At 38.8% G+C, this 16,678-nt stretch overlaps 1 protein-coding gene across 6 annotated transcripts in view; it reads right to left on the reverse strand.

The window, feature by feature from the left end:
• Window positions 1-16,678, reverse strand: part of LOC126458130 (kinesin-like protein unc-104) — a 376,183-nt gene that overhangs the window by 150,344 nt on the left and 209,161 nt on the right. For all 6 annotated transcript variants that reach the window (XM_050094968.1, XM_050094971.1, XM_050094972.1 and 3 more), the window contains exons 3-7: window positions 14,606-14,688; window positions 14,441-14,519; window positions 14,193-14,362; window positions 12,976-13,154; window positions 2,098-2,353 (exon numbers count right to left, since the gene is read on the reverse strand). In XM_050094968.1, the coding sequence (XP_049950925.1) occupies window positions 2,098-2,353; window positions 12,976-13,154; window positions 14,193-14,362; window positions 14,441-14,519; window positions 14,606-14,688 (767 nt within the window). The remainder of the gene's footprint in view (window positions 1-2,097; window positions 2,354-12,975; window positions 13,155-14,192; window positions 14,363-14,440; window positions 14,520-14,605; window positions 14,689-16,678) is intronic.

Genomic DNA, 16,678 nt, shown 5'->3' on the forward strand with positions numbered 1-16,678 from the left:
GTTGTTTAAAAGGGATGAATAATTGAATTGAGATTATTCATTCAGTAGTAGATGGGGTGGATACACACTTCTGTGTTATAATTACTACTATTTCTAATTGAGTGAGCTTTCCACCTTTCCCTCTATGTGTAGGACTTTTACATCTACTACATATTTGTGGGTATCATTTAACCACTGTTCAGCAAAGGATGAATCTGCATCCTTTCATCTCCAGCCTCTATGGTGTCTCTCAGTCTAGTACAGATTGACATCTTTGTCAGTCCAGTATAGCAAGACTGACACTCTCAGTAGATGGTCTTAAAAACCCCACTTTTCACAATGGCCAGTTGTTTATCCTTTGTATTGAAGAAACCTCTACCTAATCGCTGTGGAACATGGAAATCACAGAAAAACTCTTCACCTTTTAAAATATTGCTTTTGGCTTCCTTCTTCCAATAAGATTGGATTTAAATTTGTTATTAGTAACTATTGTTTCTATTGTATCAAGTTCATGGTCACAAGCTCCTTGGTAGACAGCAATAGAAAGGAGATGACAGATCCTGTGGTGGAATGCTGCATGTGTGTAGGCTACTGGGTGCTGAGAGGAAGCTGAGATGAATGTTTTAGTAATGGAGGTTTTCAAGTAAACTTTGAATTTATTTAGATTTAGAAACTCTTTAGATAGGTGACAGAGAACTTCACAAGAATACATTTACAGGAGATCTTAAGTAATTTGACTAATATATTGTCCCCATCAAAGGAATTTTTCTTTTTCATGTCTCTTAACCACTCTCTGTATTTCATCTGCTATACAGTGCATCTGACTAATTCTGTTGTGCACTGATTTTTGTAGAAGGTTCAAGGCTCTAACTTAAAGACCCTTTACAACCAATTTGATCAACTACTGTCAAAAATGGTTGCTGAAGATATTGGCTTCTATTTCATCTTCATCCACTATGCTGCCATTATGACCAACTTTGGTACAGTCTACATCCTCTGAAATTTTGTCTGTCTCCCTTTTCAGAACCTTCCAATTGTTTTTATTTTATTATTATACTGTCAGTTTCTGCTTTAGTGAACACACTCTTGATTTTTTAAATCATATTCTTTAGTATGCTACACTATAAATTGTAGCACTCCCTATCCTGAGGTTTATTACTATTCTGAATGAAGTAGAAAGTGTTCTCTTTGTTGAACAGGATGTGTTGATTCCATTCATGAGCCAGTCTCCCACAATCACTCAGGGTGATACTTTTTTTAACTTTCTTATGAAATACAGCACCAAACAGTGAAACATATTCGTTCAAGAGCATGTAACATTTATCACTGCCATTTTAATCTGATACACTGAGCCCCATTCCAAATGTTGCAAATGCCCACTGAACGTTTGCAGATTTTTACCGTTGATTAATCTAAAGGATCTATTGATATAACAACTCTTGTTAGCAGGGCTTACAACATGCATTTTCAACAGCTGTCCATCATGGCCACAAACACCACTTAAAATCTGTCTTACACATATGTTACCTATTCTGTTATTATCTACAGAAATATTATCAATCAAGCTTGTGCAGTTCTTTGTCACTCTTGTGGGGGGCAAAGCTCTTCTGACAAGTTTCAAACATTTCTAATGTAACATGAAATTTTCCTAATGTGTCAAATATTTTAACCTAAGCACCACTTCACTTCTGAATCTAAAGAATGGCTTGTGTAATACTTCATGATCACACTAAAAATATTTCTGAGACATTTTTTGGTATTTTAACTATATCTGAAAAGATTCTTTATTTCATGAAGGAGATCTATTGCAGCTATCCTTTGGTGTATCAGAGTGGCAATAATTTTGGGACTTCTGCATTATAAGTTTCTCTTGTTGAAATATTTTGTAACTCAATTATACACCAGATTTTTTTTAATCCTGAAAATAAAATGCAGGTATATCGCTTAGAGCATATTTCTTCTTACAAGAAAAAAAGACAGAAACAAACAAGATTACTCACCGCCTTGTCAGACAGTTAAAGAATAAGCATGAAAAGGGAAAAAATGGAATTATATTTAAATACTTTTTTACACAGAAATACTGCAAAAATGATGTATAAGAATCATTTCGATACTCACCACTTCAGCCAGAGCTGAAATGACTTTTCCTAATGTGGTGAGACTTTTGTTGATGTTGGCTCCCTCCTTGAGTCTTGTTCCTTTGGCACCAGTAGAGTCTGCTCTTTCAGAACCAGCAAGGTCAACCAATGAGATTTTACTTACTTTCTCAGTAGTTAACTCTGTGCCCTTATCAACATGTTGCTGAGTAAAAAATATTGTGAACACTGCATGAGATCTGCTAGACGTCTCATTCATGTTTGTTGCTGCCACTGTCCTGCAAATGAAATACATGTTTTTGAGCAAAACATACAGCTAATTAATGGCATCTTCAATTCAATGGGCAACAAACAGATTATATATAAACTGAAAGATATATAATATTATGCCACAGTTTGAGACTTAATGTATATTTTTACAACAAAAGTGGCAGCTTTAACAATAGGTCACTGTGTACAGGATGGCTAGCCAGGCTGAACACATTTTAGAATTTTTATGCAAAATTTTATTTAGAAGGTATCAGCCACATCTTTCAAATTCTTATCCAGCTTCACTCTTTACGTCTGTTCATTGCCTATGAGCCTGTGGGAAATATGGAATTGGCATGACACCACCTTTCCAGTAAGGGTATACTTTTCACCGCTCTGCTGAATCACCTACATGCACCACCCAGGTGACCAATAGGGATGTGGGAAATGAGTCACATGTGTGGTTGCAGGAAAGTTGGTAGAACAAAATCTAGACACTCCCTTGTACTTCAGCCTTCAGATAGAGCAGACGGCTCACTGTCATCTACCTATGTTTCTGTCCTCCGAGACCTGCCACCAGCCATTCAATACAAACAACTTCCTCTCACAATGCCTACTCCATTTCTTGCATTCAATCACCTAGACTGGCAGTGGTCCTTTACTCCTGCCCCAGGTGAGCCCTTCTGTACTCTGTAATTTCAGAATATAGTCCCGGTTTACTTCAGTTTACTCTTTTGTCTTGAAAACTTCTGTTCCGATGCCTTCCTCTACCACCCAACCAAACTCTACTTTTCAGGCTCGTACAAACTGGTGTCAAGAAGTCAGGGTTTCCCACTGTTCCACCTGAAATGAGGCCGCAAAACTTTGGTTCACATTCAATGCTGTGTGGCCAGTGGAAGAAGATGTCACTGCTGTTATTTTGCCACAAGCTAGATGCGGCAGTGCATCAGCAGTTCTGCCTGGAGTGCATTGCACCTGCACATTCCATTACCATAGCAGGCACAGTCCATGTCTGAGTCCACAGAATGCTGCCTGTCGGCCAGTGCAGCCCTACTCACACTGCTAGTTCACAGAGCTGTGCAGTAAGACAACACACTGTTTACATGTGCTGTGTATGAGTTGGCACCTCTCACTGGTGTTGCCAGCCAGCTCCGGCCAGAGGTTTCCAGTTGCCGCACATCACTGCTGAGCCCGGGCTCTATTGTGAACCTGTCTGCATGCATGATGCTTGCAAATCGTGATGAGTCCACGCTGTTCCTGCAGCCTTGCCAGGGGTTGCCTGTGACGGGCCAAATGCATGTGCATGCTGTCTATGGTTGTTACGACCCACCATGCCCCACAGATGTTTCCCCATTAGCTACCTGCAGCCTACCGGCATCACTCTGTCTATGCACATTGTGCCACACTTTGGTAAGTTCACTTGCAATTATAGTTTTTAATGGAAAATGATCAAGAGAATTTTATTACTTCATCTTCAACTGTAATTTATAGAGAAGACTACGGGTAGAATAAAATACAAATGCGGTAAGGTTAGGAAACTATCTATTACCAGTAGTTATCTTGCACTTCCGAGACTCTATTGCACTAGCAACATTGCTTCTTTGACAGTTGGGTATGGATATGAAGAATAAGTAAGAAGACACTGTCTGTGGACAGAAATATTTATAGATGTGTGTTTGTTAAATATGACTTTTAAGATGATTACTGGGTAGAAATTTTTCTTATACAGGACCTTGCAACTTGCGAGTTGTTGAGTAGTGCCACAAAGACTCTGATCTGGCTGTGGAATTTTCTTCCATTTTGTTTTCATGTCAGGATCCACACTCTCTCTTCCATCTATCGTGTCAACATCTGCCCACCATTTCATGCCACTGATGGGAATGGGTTTCCACCTACACATATGTGAGAGCATTGAGGGCCTTACAATACATTCTACTCAGAGGCCGGGTCTCACCCAAGACCAACAATATCTGTGCACCATGGGATTAGCCAAATCGTGTAAACTTTGGTGGGAGCGAGTTTTTGTTTCAGGGCCAGATACAGACCTGACACCAGCATTTAGGTCTTCCAGAAAAGCTGCAAACCATTACATTCTGACAATTCTGGAAGAGTCAAACAGATTACTAGTGAGAATAGGCGACTATAAGCATGCAGGGGCATCATACTGTCCCAGAAATATGATCAGCACCTTTTGTCGCCAATGCTGTTAGAATGCTGTGTGACATCCCAGGTTGCAGGACTGATTCACCCCCCCCCCTCCCCCTTTCTCTTTTTCTCCTTCACCTTCATTAATTTGCTTTTCTTCCTTCGCAAATATTTTGTTCCATAATGTGTCTTTACAAAAAAATATGGAGTGGCAGTGGAAGTGATTGTAATGTGTCATGGTGCACAAAACTAATGAAGCATTATGATTGATATGATAATATATTTACTGAATACTGTTGCTCGTAAGTGGAAGTTGAGACTGATGTTGAGAGATAATGTAAAGATATTATAGAGTTAAAGATGAATTAATGTGGAGAGTTGCACAAGTATTGGAATTCCCCTTTTAGAACATGAGTTACCTCTACGGTATGAGGTGAAGTGTGAATCATTGTGCAGCTCCTGTCACGGCCTGGCACACAGCTCTTGCATCTGAGATGAGATAAACAAGCCACACAAAGATGCACAGCTACCCCCCCTTTTCCACCACTAAACATACAGCAGCCGTTGATGTGGGTAACATCATAAACTCCACCTCTACCTGCTATACATGGTTTGCTACAATCAAGTTTAAATCACCATGGGACAACTGCACCAGCTGAGCTTCCCACTGCCTCATGTCTCAAGCCTCTTGCCTTGCACCTCAATGCAGTTGAAGCTGTAGTAAACATTTGTCACAGTTCTAGAAAGATCATAACTGCCATTGTAGCAGTACCATATAACATTAATTCTGATATATTACACAACTGTTAGGATTACGCCTACTAATTTAAACTTTGTATTTAGTAGTAAATACACATTCATTTTGTCACTGTATTATTTGAAACTTAAAGTATCGCAGCCATTTGTACTATAAGGACAGTGGTGTTTTAGAAATCTTTCATGCGTATTTGACAACACATTATGTTACCTCCTGACATAGTTAATGAGGACACAAGCAATCTAAAAGTTTAACGAGGCTAAACATCTTTGTACAGACAGTATCTTGTAATAGTCCAGATCACAATCATATAACATTCAGTGATTACTAGTTTCGGATGAATATTCACCCATCTTCACATCAATTATCAACTGAAGTGCAGTATCTGGTCATAAATTTTAATTAACGTTTATGCTCCATAGAATTTTAATTTTAGTATTAATATAATCCCAAGCATTATCTCATATTCATTCTTGAGTTTCTTCCTTGCTCAGTGCTGTGTTTTTGAGTTTTGGTATCTGCCTTTCTCTTTCCTGCAGCAAGTCCAGATTGATGTTTAACATTTTTCAGTGGTATAGTTTCTTCACACTGCTGAGGTGGAGGAGGGGGGGGGGGGGGGGGAGGGGAGCACAGTTATGTGTTCTGTCAATCTGTGCTGTAATTTTACATCAATGGGCGACTGCAGTATAATACTGTCCATCCAATTTTACACCCACCCCTCTTAATTCTTACAATCTTGCTGTACTGCTGCTACTATTCTGTTTTCCTTCTTTTGTTGAAGAAGGATAGTTAATGCTGAATTCCTTCTGGCAGTACTGATGTTTTCTATCTTGCCTTTCCACTGACAATTACTGAGGAATTTTGCTTCCCTTCTCATTGAGTTCAACCATTACAATTTCTGAGGCTCTGCTGTTAGAAATGGTTCATCTTTGATTTTGTATTATGGCTCCACCACCTAAGTAATGGAGGGATAAGAATTCTGCATGCACACATGCAGATATCTCTCATTTGACTGCGCACTTCCTCAACTATCACATCATGTTGTCTAAGCAGTAAGGTGGAGAAACTGTGTCACACAATATTAGATAGCAGTTCAGTCAAGCAAAGAACAATGAACTGTTGCATGTTGTTTAGTTTCACATTTCACACTTCTCAACAACACAGATCACCAGAAAGACAAATTTTCAGTATTATTTAATTATTTTTGGCTTGATGAAGACTATTAAAGTATAAACTTTGCACAAACTATCAGCACATGGACAAACACAATCAGTTTTGCAGATTTTTGTCACTCAGGCTGCCACATAATCATGACTTATTTAATTTTTTAATCCCTTTCACATATGTACATTGATTGAAACATTGATACCATGGTTGTAGCCTCATTATGGAGAAAAACTTCATGAGGGAAAAGTCATATAAAGCCACGACAGTTTAAATGTAAAAGATATTGTCTTCTAAACAGGAATTACACTGCAGAGTGATCAGAGTGCACAGAGAAGTATCAACAGAAATGACAAACAGTCATAAAAAGAGCTCAAAAACAGTTGAGAAATTCTTTGTCAGAAGCTGTCCCTTCCACAGTCTGATTTTCTTTTTAAATATCTTAACACAGTCTTATGTGGTGAAGTTCAATAAAAATGTGGAGTCAGCACTCCATTCTGTATCTCCTAATTTTGATCCCTGCTTTTGTTTTTTTCCTGAAGTTCAACAATGTCAGATCTTAAATCAAAATATAGTTCCAGATATGCCCCTTGTCTTAACCAACATACTCCACAGTAATACATAATGTCTATACGCACTTCATTTGATTCTACCAAAACTTTTGAAACTGATGGTGTATTAATGTGTGTGACTTCAGAAAACTTGCTATTTGTATCACCAATTTCATCATGTGCTTCATGAGCACTAACTGACACACTAAACAATGAATACTGTACAAATGAACATTAACTGTTGCAATGGTTTGCTGTTTCATTGTCAATTAAATCTTTCAATTCTTTGTGCATGGTGTTATAATGCCAGCTTATAGCAAATCAGAAGCATCCATCACTTACACAACTGCAAAATAGTTATTGAGAATTCTCAATGCTTGTGATGACAGATCACTAGACTGCCTCTTTTTATGTAAAAAGTCACTGGCTCTTTGAACATCTTTTATACCATGCGAAGTAAAAACAGTGTTGCCACTATGTTTCTGCCAAACTAAACACCGTCAACCCAACCAAAAAGCACCACACCAAATACCGGAAGAAACAGTGTGGCATCACACTGTTAAATGAAATGTCATGCTGCACAGAGTAGTTCTGAGAAGGATCAAACAAAGCTGAGATGTACAGAGTAGTGTCAACACAGGCTGAGCCTCATACTGCATGTGTGCAGTTTTGCACACTGTGTCCACCCTGGTTGTTAATTTACCAGGGATTTTAGTATTAGAACCTTGCTTTTACAACTCTAGGGTATAGGTCTTGTAAATAAGCAGTGAAGCATGATAATGTGAATATATTAAAACAATGAAAAGACTTATGCTGTAGGAAGATTAATGCATTGTGAATGGTTTAGCAAATGGTAATTTCATACATGGAAATAATGTGTAGATATTGTTTAAAGAAGTGTTTCTGTACTTAGACTTGATTTTTACTAATTATTCTGAGATCATCTGCAATATTTGATTATTTTAGTGTAAATAGCCACTAATTTAATATCTAACTGCTACATTGTCACTATTAACATATACTGGAAAGATTATTTCAGTTTCAAACTATCTCATTCAAAAGAAATGTTATTGTTACAACCCCTGCTGACAAATATGAAATATGAATTAACACTTGCTCTCCTCTTGCCCATAAGTCCCCTCTTTCCAAGACAGTGGCTGGTGAACCGTAAAATTTGTGAGCCACCACCCCTGCAGAAGGAGGAATGGTTGTACATGGTGAACAGCTAGCCTAAACTTATTTTAGAATTTTTATGCAAACTTTTATTTACAAGTTATGGACCATATCTTACAAACACTAGTCCTGCTCCACTTCCTACATCTGTACAGTGTTTACAAGTTTGTGAGAACTGTAGAAACAGCATCACATTGTCTTTCTGTTAAGGGTAGTCTTTACGGCTCTCTGTTGAATAAACCTTCTACACACGCCACCCAGGCAACCAATAGGGAATGTGGGGAAACAAGTTGTGTGTGGTTGCTGGAGTGTCTCGGAGGGCAGGGCATAGCCTAGATGCTCTCTTGTTCCTCGGCCTTCTCCTGGTCTGGGCACCAGCTACTTGAACTTGAACCACCTCTCTCACATTACTTATTCCCTTTCTTCACCTAGATTGACAGTCGTCCTTTACATCTGCCCAAGGTGAGCCCTTCTGTACTATGTAATTTCAGGACAAAGTCCAAGTTCACTACATTTCACTATTTTACTTTGAGAACACTCATTTTGATGCACACCCTCCCATCCTGACTGTACTCTACTTTTTATGCATATACAACTGGTAGAAAATGAAATTATGAAACATTTGGCAGGGGCAAGCAGCAAAAAAACTAATAATGATTGTTCATTGAAATTATGCATGCAATGCCTATAACTTATAACCTTGGTAAAAGAAACAACTGAATGTCAAGAAACAATATACAATTATATTTAACTGGCATAGTGTACTGTATTGACTGACTGATTGATATCATTATGATTCTATGTTGTGCAATGATTGTTAAATTAAGAAAAAGACAGTTCAGGACCTGCTGAATTGACAGAATACGTACCAAATATCATGGACAAAAGGAAAAAGAAAATACTTGTTTTTAGAACCACATGTTCCACCTATAGGGCAATAAAAGAGAAAGAAAGGTCGGGGATGTGGGGAAGGGAGCAGAGAAGAGGAGAGGAGAGGAGGAGAGAGGGGAATTGATAGCTAGTGTGAGATTATATCCTGATATGAAACCTCACACCATAACGGGTGGCAATTTTCATGTTAAGTTAATGCACTTAATACATGCATAAGGGACAAAAGATTGCAAGTATATACCTGAACCGGTCACACATTCGTAGAATACTGAATAGAAATAAATGTTGTATTGGAGAAACAATACTCCTGTTGCAACAGTGAATGGAACTGTTCAGAGTATCACATGACAGGGATGTTATCAGCCCTTGTACTGGCTGTCAGCATGGCAGTGCATTTCACTGTGGCCCAACAGTGGGCGACCGATGCAGGAGACACTCCATACATGACGTCTTACAGGTAATGGGCCTTTCATATACCTCTGCATAAATGCTGTACCACTTGTACTCTGATTCAGAGAAAACCACAATTATTAGGGTAAAATACTGTGGACAACAACATGTTGATGACAAGGCTTTATGTTCACTATTATGGACTGCAACAGCTGATAGACAATGCAGCAAATCACTTGCTGATTCTGCTGCACACAAGAGCAAGTAAGCAGCCATACTGTCTAGAACCACTTCTTTACTAAGGGGTGCAGAATCTACAGCCCCAGAGACATACCTCTGCTCACTGGACACGCAAGGCACAAGGATTAGCTTGGATGGAGGACTGATGAGTCGCAGTACACATTATGTATAGGCCTAGGCTAACAACATGATGCAAGTAAAGCCTACATCAAAAACAATAAGAGATGTACTCAGCTTGCCAACTAGGTAATATACAGGCAGATGGTAGAAGTATTTTCATGTGGGGGACATTTATATGGAATCAAATATGATAACTAACACATATGATATCATCTCATCAGCAAACAATACGGTTATCTATTGTACAATCTTGTGTATTCATTTGCTTGCCAACAGCAACCTCTGCAAACCTGAATAAGGTCCTTTGTTCTCAAACTGTCAGAATGACTTAAATACTCCACAGACATAGGGGTGCTTGTGTGGTGACCATGTTATGTGAACTACGTTCTTTTGAGTACATCCAAGAATCACTGAGTGATATGTGAGCTCTGAGCCAGTCCTGGCTAATTTCTATGAATTGTGGGTCTTGGTAGGACAGTCACAGATCAGGACGGATCCCAAACACTTTCAGTATGTCATGCATTCGATGGCATCACACCTTATTACTGTCTTTGAGATGAAAGGGACTACTCCACACAGCCAGACAGATGTCTTATTTAAATCCTGATGACAATATTATGAAAAGGAAAGACTGTTACTCACCATATAGAGGAGTTGTTGAGTCGCAGACAGGTACAACAAAAGACTACTAAATACATAGGTTTTCGGCCAGAAGGCCTTCTTCTGAAATAGACAACATACACACAAACATTCACACACAGACGGTAGTTGTGTGTGTTTGTGTAAGCTGCGTCTGCGTGAATGTGTGTGAGTATGATGCCTATTTTGGAAGAATGCCTTCTGGTCAAATGCTTACGTGCTTAATAGTCTTTTTGTTGCGCTTGTTTACGACTCATATTCGCTATATGGTGAGTAGCAATCTGTCATTTTCATAATATTGTCATCATCCTATCGTGGATTTTTCATAGTTTAAATCCTGATGTGTGTAAGATGAGTGAGACCCATGTGAAGATTTTTTTTTTTTTTTTTTTTTTTTTTTTTTTTTTTTTTTTTTTTTTTTTGTCCTTAAATATGTGTAACGCTTGAAGGGCATGTATGTCATTCCATGGAACATATAAAATTCAGTCCAGAAACAAACATTTTATCTGAAATGCAAAACATGCATTGCCATCCAGAGTAATGTAGACTCCACGCCAGAAAGGACTGTGATGCTTGCCTCAGTGAATGGAATTGTTCAGGGTATTACATGACTGGGATGTCATTAGCTCTAGCCCTTTTACTGGCTGTCGTCACAACAGTGCATTTCACTGTCACCCAACTGTGGATCCCTGATGCATGAGACACTCCATATATGAGGTCGTAGAGGCAATGGGCCTTTCACATGCCACAGCATAAATGGTGTACCATGTGTACTCTGATTCTGAGAAAGCTGCCATCATTAGGGTCAAAATACTGTGGAGATAATATTGAAAAACTACTGTGTATTATAACGTGCAGAATATCTATTTCTCATAATGAAATAGAAAATAAGAAAGACCCCACTGAGGCAAATAACATCCAGTTTGGCATAGATAAATGACAAAAAAATTCTTTCTGGTTAGAAGTGAAAGAAGAGAAGATGTGTAAGGAAAACAATCAAAATCTGATAAATCATTGAGAGTCCTCTTTGGATTTATACTGATCCCTTGTGAATAACAGAATGAAATGTTATTTCTGTGGCTGCTCCTTTCATAACTTGAAACATATTATACAAACTAGCAGTGCTCATGTGAGATTTTCCGTTTTGTTCTTTTTTCTCAGTATCCTACTCTGTACTGCCTCCAATAAACTGATGTGTGGCAGCACAGATTTTTTTTCACTGAAAATACACCATCAAAGCAATGTTTCACACCTCTCTGCCTTACATTTAGCTATTAACTATTGCTGCATCGAAAATGCTTCAGGAGCATTGAGGAAGAGTATATGATCTATTCTATGTAAAATGTTTATGGTAGGCACGAAATCAACATTTATAAAGTTGCTCAAGCATATCCCATATTTATCAAAAGATTGTCCGTGATATATTAATAGGATAAAAAATTTCAAGAACAAGACCTAGTCTCTTAGCTTTGCAAACTACACTTATTAAGCTTTCCTTGCTCCTGCATGTAATTTACCCATTACAATCAACATTATGGTTTGGTTTTGGCATATTTCTGACCATGCTGATTGGCAGTTACATTTTACCGAAGTGTGTGAAATTGGTCCCCCATCAGTAAATTAACAGAAAGCTGCTGAAATTGAATGTGTTTCTAATACATTATTCGAAAAAAGGTCTCTTTTGCTCAGTTTAAACAATAGCAGTCATGATTTAAGATGAAAAACCAACTATTTGCACAGTGCCATTTAAGGACGCAGTACAAAATATACATCACGATGGTCTGATCAGAATATACGGCCATCTTGGCAAATTAAGGCTGTAGCATTTATACATTCATGTATTTATTCATGGTCATGAGTCACATCACTGACGTAAAAGGTGTCACAGTGCACATGACAATTCAGCTGTCACAAAAATTAAAAATAAACTATCATTAACACGCTACAATCTGTTTATGTAGCCCAAAATGAACACAGCAAAATTAGCAGGAAAACCAGTTATCTGTTTGCTAAATGGCAAGAAGCCCAGTTACAACAGACATTAGTAGTTATCATATACTCGATAGAAATCTTCAGTGCTTGAGTATAGACACTTCTGGAGAACTGGTTGACACTTCATTGTTTGTGCTTTAGGGATTTACTTATTTTTTGTTATGTCTAATGGGGGCTTATTGAAGGTCTTCGCAGCAGAATACTGAATTCACACTGATCTCTAGACGATGAGCCAGAGTCTGCATGAAAACAACTGTTGTTCTAACGAAATTGATTATTGTTAGCAACGAACACCAGACAAAGATGTACTGTAAAGCATTTATCACTGAGACTATTTTTGGAAAAAACAAACAAACAAACTGTGAAGCATGCATTGCTGTGACTAACCAAAGACTCAAGTGAAAAACGTAAAACAGGCAAGAGGAGAGACGATTACATATTCAGATGAGCAAATTAAAACTACTTTCTTCAGAGTACTGCTAGCACAATCTCTAGCAAGAACTGCTGAATCAATTGAACTGTCTTAAGTTCTTTATCAAAATAAGTATCGGTAATGAACAAAAGACAAGAGAATCGTTACTGTCACTACCTGGCCTTGTTTCCTTCATCTATGAGATCGTGGATGTCCTGGTAAGACGTGACTGCAAGCTTGGACAGATCCTCCACATAAGGTCCCAGCAGCGGGTGTTCCCTTACTCTCAGGTTACCTTTGTTCTTCGGATTTAGCAGATCTCGCACTCTCTCACAATATATCTCCATGTAGCTCACCTAAATGTTTCATAAAAGAGCGACTCAGTCCAGTGCAGAGCTTAGAGTAACACTTCACAACTACACCGTTAAATTGAACTTACGAACTATCTTAGTCACGCAAAGGTAAGTCCCGATCATTCGAGTTAAACAAGTTTTCACTATAAGTAAGTAAAATAAATAAAAATGTCGGATACAGCAATAACAAAATTATTTTATTATTCTCGATACCGCATTTTGCTAAGCTGCTCTACCCTGACTGAACCATGAAACTATGTTCTTTGAGGACAATCCGCTATCACGATTCGCATACCTATTACAGGTGTTGCCCTTTAAGCGCAGTTTAACACTTCCCGCTTGCAACGACAGACTTGGGCAGCACGTAACAGCGATTTCATTTTATCTCAGTAGTCACTCACTCACTCAACTGGCGAACAAGTATATATCACTTTGTCCACAAAAATGACAATGGACGCGGATATCGTAAGAGATGCATCGTGCGTAAGTTCGCTTTTCCCTCATATGACCATTTTTAATTGGCCTGCGCGTGATTCCATTCAGCTACCTACATACGTAATATGGACGAAGAACAATATATTAAGATGATACATAATAAGTGAATAAATGATTGCAGTAGTCCGTCAATTAGTAGAAAATATATAAGTTGTTGCCAGTAGAAGAAGCATTGATATTGTTTTACCGCTAAGGTTGGCTGTTCCACTTTTGATTGTTTCGCCATCCGCCGAAGTCTTCCGATTATTATCGATTAAGAACTCCGCCTACGAGCTGAAGAAAAAAGTATCTGTACTCTACTGCCATACAGCAGATAGCTTTTCTTCTCCCATAAAAGTTACCCTTTTTGAACAATTAGCCTATTACTCAACGCACGGTAATTTTGGTTATTATAAGCGCGAATGATCGGGACTTAGCTTTAAATGTTCAAGGCAGTACGATATCAACTTCCATAATGATATTCTTGAATATTTCTAAAAACTAAAATATGCACAGTAGTCCGTAGGAAAAAATCTCGTGAACACTGCAAGAGAGAAAAGAACTTACTTCAACGGTGTATTTAGAATCTGAACTTGTCGTGTTGTGTATTCTTCGAAATAGGTCTTTACAGATCTGCGGAATTATTCCTTCTTGTCCTTCTTCTTCTTGCCTGCCCATCATGGTGTACGATTTCCCTGCTCCAGTTTGGCCATAAGCAAATATACAAACGTTGTAGCCTGTGGAAATGATATACTATTAAAAGTTGGCCGAAGCACTATTATGAATGAGTAAAAGAAACTTGACGAAATTCTTACCTTCGAATGCGTGCTGTAACATTTCTTCACCTATGTCCTTGTAAACCATCCTTTGCGTTGAGAAGTTAGGGTCTGCTGGCTGCAAGAATTTAAAAAAACAGTTAACATTTCTGGAGCAAGTGTGACTGTAAGACACGTTTATTTTGCGGTGGATGTAATACTTACGTTATGTGACCAGTATGAGTAATCGTAGTTAAAGCTTTTAGTTGCATCTTTAGAGCCAGGCGGTGCTTTAGGATTAACTATATCTGCAACAGAAGAATGAAAACGAGGTTTCTCAAACATTGTTAAAACACCTTGCCTTACAATGTTCATTTGAATATTCAAAGGGAGCCTTAGATAGAAGCGCAATATAACAACGTCATTAAAAATACTGTACTGATGTTTCAGTAAACATAACAGTGTTGTCTATGACGAAGAGTTGTCACTTGCGAGGCAGCTGGATTCTGATATGTAAAGCAAACATGTTTCTTTCTGTACGGTAAAAAGAAGGAAGGAAGGTGAGCGTTTAACGTCGAGATCGCTCGAGACAAAACAACAGACTTGGGGAAGAAGTTGACCGAGTCCTTTTCAATGGAACCATCAGGTAAAGTGCCTTCAACGATTCAGAAATGCGAGTCCAATGTCGTAATGTCCCACCCCTTTCGATTTTTTTTTTTTTTTAAGGTAGACGAAAAAAGTTCTTTCCTTGAAATGTTACCAGTCTTCTAGTGCTTCTCTTCGCCCCATCGACAACAATTTACCAATGTTCCTCTATGAATTCCTAAAGTTTGCCCAATATGTATCAATATTGCATGATTCCTGTAACACCAAAGAGACTGGGGCTCGGATCTATTATGTATTTCAATCTAGCGTCATACTGTTCCGTTTCAAACAACGGCTCTTAGGGGATCCGCGCCGTATAAGTCATATCCAATGTGCACGTTGAGTCGATGGGCTGGGAGACTCAAGTGATTAAGGCAGGTAGTAGAGACATGGAATCATGTGAAATTGTTCTAAACGCCTTATCCGTAAACTACCTTGGGCAGGTAAGCAGAGAACCGACTCCGTGTCACCGACAGGCCCGAATGTTACTACTTACTGTTAGCGTAGAACAAGGGATCAGTGATCATAAGGCCGTTGCAGCATCGTTGCATACGGTTGTCAGTAGCAATATGAAAGACAGGTAGATAGATGTCTTTGCTTAGTGAGAGCGACAAGACACGGATTTCAGATTACCTGCGCGGTCATCATGACAATTTCATCTCCAGCACTGACAACGTTGAGCATCAATGGACAAATTGTACCGTACAACACGCTTTATACAGTTAAGTGCAGAGCAATGGGAAAGACCCGCTGTGGTTCGACAGTCGTTTTAGAAAACTATTACTACAGCAATGAGAGCTTCACTGGAAATTTAAACGTAGCCAAAGCATCAGTGACACACAAAATGCGAACGAGGCGAAAATTATCCTAAGGAGAGAATTTGTGAAGCTTTAGAAGAATTCGAAAGTAAAATTACATCTATTGACTTGAGAGAAAATCCTATGAAGTTTCGGTTTAATGTTAAGTCAGTGACATATCGAAGCTATCTGTCCAGACATTCTTACTGTAATGGCATCGGAACATAACGGGTGTTCAGAAAGTAGCTATGCAGTGCCATGTTGTGGTGTGACAAGTAATGACTGATATGATTGTCAATTATTAATACAACATTTACCATTGTTTAACACATTTGAACCATATTTAACCAGGTATTTGTATTTGTTCGCAGGTCCAGTTTGAAGACCAACGTCTTGTGTGACATCATTGTCATCCGGGTCATCATGCTGACGATTGAACAAAGAGTGTTTCTTGCGGAGCATGTATTCCGCAATGGAGACAAGTTTACCTCAGCAGTAGGAGCTACATTTGTAGCAAAGTTCCCAGGAGTGAAGATGCCTAACCGCAATTCTGTGCAGAACCTTATCACCAAGTTATGAAAGACCGGAAGCGTTCATAATGCTCCAAAATCAGGGAGGCCATCCACATTCACGTCCACGTCCGAAGAGAAGGTGGCGGAGGTGCAAGACATGATGCTGCAAAGTCCAAAGAAATCGGTTAGACGACTAGCTTAGCTCAGCAGGCCCACGTGTCCGTGGGTTCCCCTCACAAGATTCTCCGGACGTCACTGTCCATGTATTCGTACAAAATATCGGTCGTGCATGAACTGAGAGTCACCGACAGGCCCGAATGTTAATGTGAACTTTTCCAACTGGG

Source organism: Schistocerca serialis, chromosome 2, assembly GCF_023864345.2.
Source record: "Schistocerca serialis cubense isolate TAMUIC-IGC-003099 chromosome 2, iqSchSeri2.2, whole genome shotgun sequence".
Lineage (NCBI taxonomy): Eukaryota > Metazoa > Arthropoda > Insecta > Orthoptera > Acrididae > Schistocerca > Schistocerca serialis.